The following is a 4,455-nucleotide window of genomic DNA, read 5'->3' as shown; positions in this document are numbered from 1 at the left end:
GGTACATGAGGGTGCTTTGTTCCCAAAGTATGGTCATCGAGCGATTTATGAGATAGCTAGCTCTATATCTGCAAAAGCTTTAAATGTCATTTGAGAGGCCTTGACACATTAGCATGGCGGCCATCTAAATTAGAAGATCTTGTGGATTTTAGTGGGGTCTTCATCAAGTGAGATTGAAGCGTAGGAAGATAAAATGCACTGGTTTCCAGCTGAATAAGCTGCTTGTGTTTTCTAGGAGGAAAATAAGCTAGTAATTTATACAGCTGACTTTATCTGCTTGTAGTATGATGTTTCTAAAGCTTTTGGTAGTACTTTGTTTGCTGGTGTTTGTGTCTTCAGCTTGCATCAGCCGATTGTAGTTTTGGTATTATAAATCTTTTTGTATATCTTTTTGTTTTGCTAGAGTTAAGATAACTTATTCGTCCAAAAGAAGAAGAAGAAGAAGGTAAATTTTCTCTAGATATAAATTATAACCAAGAAATTTTTTATACATATAAGTAGGCAGCCTCTGCCATTTCTGCTAGCATAATTTTTATTTTTTGATCAGGGAGTAAATGCAAAATGTATTGTCTCTTACAAATTAAAAAGTATGCATAATTACATTACACCTATTCAATGTGAAGAGTTCAAAAGGGAGTATAAATTTGCATCTGGCTCAAGATATGTTCAAAATTGTCAGTTGGCTTCTCTATTTGATGGGTGTGCATCCCTTCATAAGTAGTCACTACAATGGCTTCATCTTTGGTAAGGCGTTGAACTTGCTTCTTTACGTTGCAACCTTGATACGTACACCGATAATAGCTTCTACAAAAGGAGAAAATAGAATTACAGTGCTTTCTTGGCATCTGTTCTAGCTATTTTGTAAAATAGGAAAGAGAAATATATTAAATTTACCATATCTTAATAATTTATTATTTTGAAAAAATCGATAATTTACAAAGTACAATATAAAGTAGGCATGATCATCATGTTATATTTTCTATATCACTGTGAAATGTGAATTAATTTCTCATCCTAATTTATGAATGCAGCAACCCATTGATATAGAATGTTCCGATATGGTTTAATCATTGGAAAAATTGCAGTCAGCAGTGTTATGTGAGAGTTAAGAACAACAAATTCTTCATTATCTAGCATAGGATAACCACTTAGAATAACAAAACAAATTGTGTTTAACAAATTAAATGATATGGCATTTATATCTTTTCATCGTGACAAACTCAAAATGACCATCATGGCAATTGGCTTCAAAGAAGTACTGTTTCAACTTTCAGCATCAAACAACAAAATGAAAATTACAATGTTCATACACGATATAGGTATTGATACCTAATTTTGAGAATGATACATTAATTTCCAAGCTGATAAAAACTCATCATTTTGATTTCTTTTCGTGTCGAAATAAATAAAGCTTAAGCCACCAAGGTTATGGAGGGAGATTTACGGGAGGAGAGCAACCGTACCTATTTTCCATTATGGTTATGATTTTTTTTTTTTTCCCCAATTTTAGATTAGGATCTAATCAGATTTCTTTTTCTTATTTTTGTTGATATTTTAGTAAAATGAGATCTATTAAATTTTTCCAGACATTCAATTAGATTCATCAATTCTAAATGCAAACCCTAACTGTCAGTGTGTAGAATTTATCAAAATTACAAAATAGAATTAAAGATTTTGCTGTTTTGATATAGTCCTCCCTAGCATGCATATGTATACGTATTTTCTTTCTTTCTTTCTTTCTTTTTTTTTTTTTTTTTTTTTTTGTAAAATAAGAAAATAACTAGTACTAAAATTCACACGGAAGAATGTTCACGGAGAACCAATTGAACCATATAATGAGAGGTGATTAGAATTGAAATGTTTCTCAGATGTAATTCTTGAGATCCTCGTTTGAGTAAGCGTTGTCTTTTAGAGAAAAAAGAATAAGAACTGACAAGGAAAACCCTAGCTAGAATTAAGAAAAACTATTAAAAATGCATCACGTAATGAAACTGTCACTGAATTCTCATCGATGTGCACCTTGGAAGGATGCATGTGTGTGTATGTTTTGCAATGTGAAAGGAACAATTGCACCAAACTCGATCTTCTCAACTAAGTTCTTTTTGTCTTGTGGGAAATCAAGGAGGATCTCACTTTTTGGAACAAGGGAACGGTATTCATTTTTTTGGTGGGGTCTAATCACATGTTTATTACATATAATTCAAATCTAAGAAGCATCAAGAAGACACTTACCAGAAGAATCCAAGAAAAAAGAGTGTCCACAAAAACTGTGATGGATATGTGAAAATATAGGTAAGAAAATAAAGAAATGAAATCAACTAACCTGGGAAATTTGTTGTTCTTAACTGCCTTTTGGCCATATTTCCTCCACCTATAACCATCATCGAGTATATCAACCTGACTCCTAGTTTGAAAAGCATATCTAGGCTTCCTTATCTTCTTCTCCCCCTTCTTTTTACTTGGTTTCACCTCATCACTCTCATCTCTAGCAAAGCTTTCAGTCCTTTGAGAAAGTTGTTTATTAACTTCATCCCTAGGAACATGATGATTCTCTGTCCCCAACCCAATGAACCCTTTGGAGCTCTCACCGTGAAGATTATGATAAGCATTAGAGCTTCCCATGTTTGTTGAAAAGGGATAGGTTGACTGCCCTGTAGATGAACAAGGGAAGAACATTTGGTAGTTTTCCATGGAGAGACAGATGAACTTTTTAAGGAAGAAGAAAAATGAACAAAAACAAAGAAGAATGTGTCTATTATAGGTGGGGGCGGCGGCTAGTGTCTATTATACCCACAACATTCATTCACCATATGTGTATATATATTTATGAAGTGCAAATTGTATGAGAAGAAAAGTCCAAAGAGATATATAGATCAGGTCACTGATGTCGTAAACGGCACGAGAAATGTCGCAAGGGTTAAGAAAATTAGCGGATTGATTTGAAAAAGAAAGGTGGAAAATGGAGGCGGCTTCATCATTGGAGTTAGAAGTTAAGAGGATTAAATTAATTCTTAAATAATTGAGTATATCTTGAAACTCCTAAACTTATAACTTTAAAATTTACATTTTTTTTTTACATGAAACACCTGAAAATGTACATGCATTTTTTTTTTTTTTTTTTTTTTTTGAGAAACACATGCATGTAATTGGCATCACATCAATAACATAATAAATATATTTTTTTGTTTTTTTATTTTAAAATTAACTCTTCTCTTTTTATATATAGATACTATAGGATTTAAAATTTATGATGTTAGCGCCATGATAATTACTCTCAACCATCATAACTGAAACCAATATATATTTTTATATAGAGAGAATTTGAACCCAAGTCAATTATTTAATGATGATATTTGACACAAATAGAATAATGTTTTTTATTTAACATAAATTTTGTAGACAACATCTATACATAATGTTCATCCCTACTATTTAATGTGGACTAGTCTAATTAACTCAACTAGTAACATAAATAAAGATGATCGGGCACAATTATATGCTATACAACTTTCAAATCTTATCATAATGTTTATAAAAAGGAATTTCCTACTATTTAACTATTACAAAAGATAAGTATGCATGTGACTGGACAAAATTTAAAAGAGTGAAAACCTTTTACAAATACTTTGTACCAATAAGGTTCATTCATGCTAATTACGCCTACAATAAAAATTCACAATAATTTTATAGTATTCTTAAATGGAAAATGTTCTACTTCAAACATGGAGCCTTGGACTCCCAACCTCTAATAGATTGATGACATGTGTCCTATTATGTATAATACATATGACTCGCTTAATTAATTAAGGGTACGTTTGGTACACTGAATGTAGATTACATTAGGAATAGTAATCTTTATTACTGGAAATAAAAGACATTGTAATGGAAAAACTATTACTATTCATAAATTTGGTTGTTACATATGGAAAGCTTGTAAAAGATGATGTATAAGGAAATTTTATATTTTTGGAAATATATTAATTTCAAAATTTATTATATATACTAAAGAATAGCTATTACATCCATTTTAAAGAGAAATAACTATTTTTCAATTTAAAGAATATTCATTCCAATGTAATAACTAATCCATGTAATAAAGATGCAACCAAATGACCGAATTGCTATTACATATGAATAATTATTCTATTATAGGAACTATTATAGCATACCAAACGTACCCTAAGTTATACAAATCATGTACAATATACATGACAAGTACAAATGTTATTTTTCTATTGGTGGTTGAAGACAAACTCTATCCTTTTGAAATTAACTTACCACCTTATAAATGGGTTTGCTATAATTTTTTTTTTTTTAAATTCAATAATTCATATATAAGGTGATATGTTAATTTTGAAATATTGTGAATTAATTGTAAATATTTATTGACTATCTGTAAAGACTCATATTCCTTTTTTGAGAAAATTGTAGATGAACGACATTCAAGTTTGTAAC

General features: G+C 30.5%; 1 protein-coding gene across 1 annotated transcript; it reads right to left on the bottom strand.

Moving 5' to 3' along the window:
* Window positions 1–442: 442 nt before the first annotated feature.
* LOC126714578 (probable WRKY transcription factor 75) lies at window positions 443–2,787 on the bottom strand. The gene is made up of 2 exons (XM_050414787.1): window positions 2,324–2,787; window positions 443–804 (listed from the first exon to the last, which is right to left on the bottom strand). The coding sequence occupies exons 1-2, from the start codon at window positions 2,689–2,691 to the stop codon at window positions 627–629; spliced, it is 546 nt and encodes a 181-aa protein (XP_050270744.1). The 5' UTR covers window positions 2,692–2,787; the 3' UTR covers window positions 443–626.
* Window positions 2,788–4,455: the final 1,668 nt, after the last annotated feature.

This window comes from Quercus robur, chromosome 2 (assembly GCF_932294415.1).
Source record: "Quercus robur chromosome 2, dhQueRobu3.1, whole genome shotgun sequence".
Lineage (NCBI taxonomy): Eukaryota > Viridiplantae > Streptophyta > Magnoliopsida > Fagales > Fagaceae > Quercus > Quercus robur.
The sequence above is the reverse complement of the archived record's forward strand: the minus strand, read 5'-3'. Positions and strand labels throughout refer to the sequence as shown.

Coding starts and splice junctions, on each gene's coding strand:
- LOC126714578 (XM_050414787.1), bottom strand. CDS start 2,691: ATGGAAAACTACCAAATGTTCTTCCCTTGTTCATCTACAGGGCAGTCA. Junction 805..2,323: donor AAGAACAACAAATTTCCCAG/GTTAGTTGATTT, acceptor CTCCTTTTGTAG/AAGCTATTATCGGTGTACGT.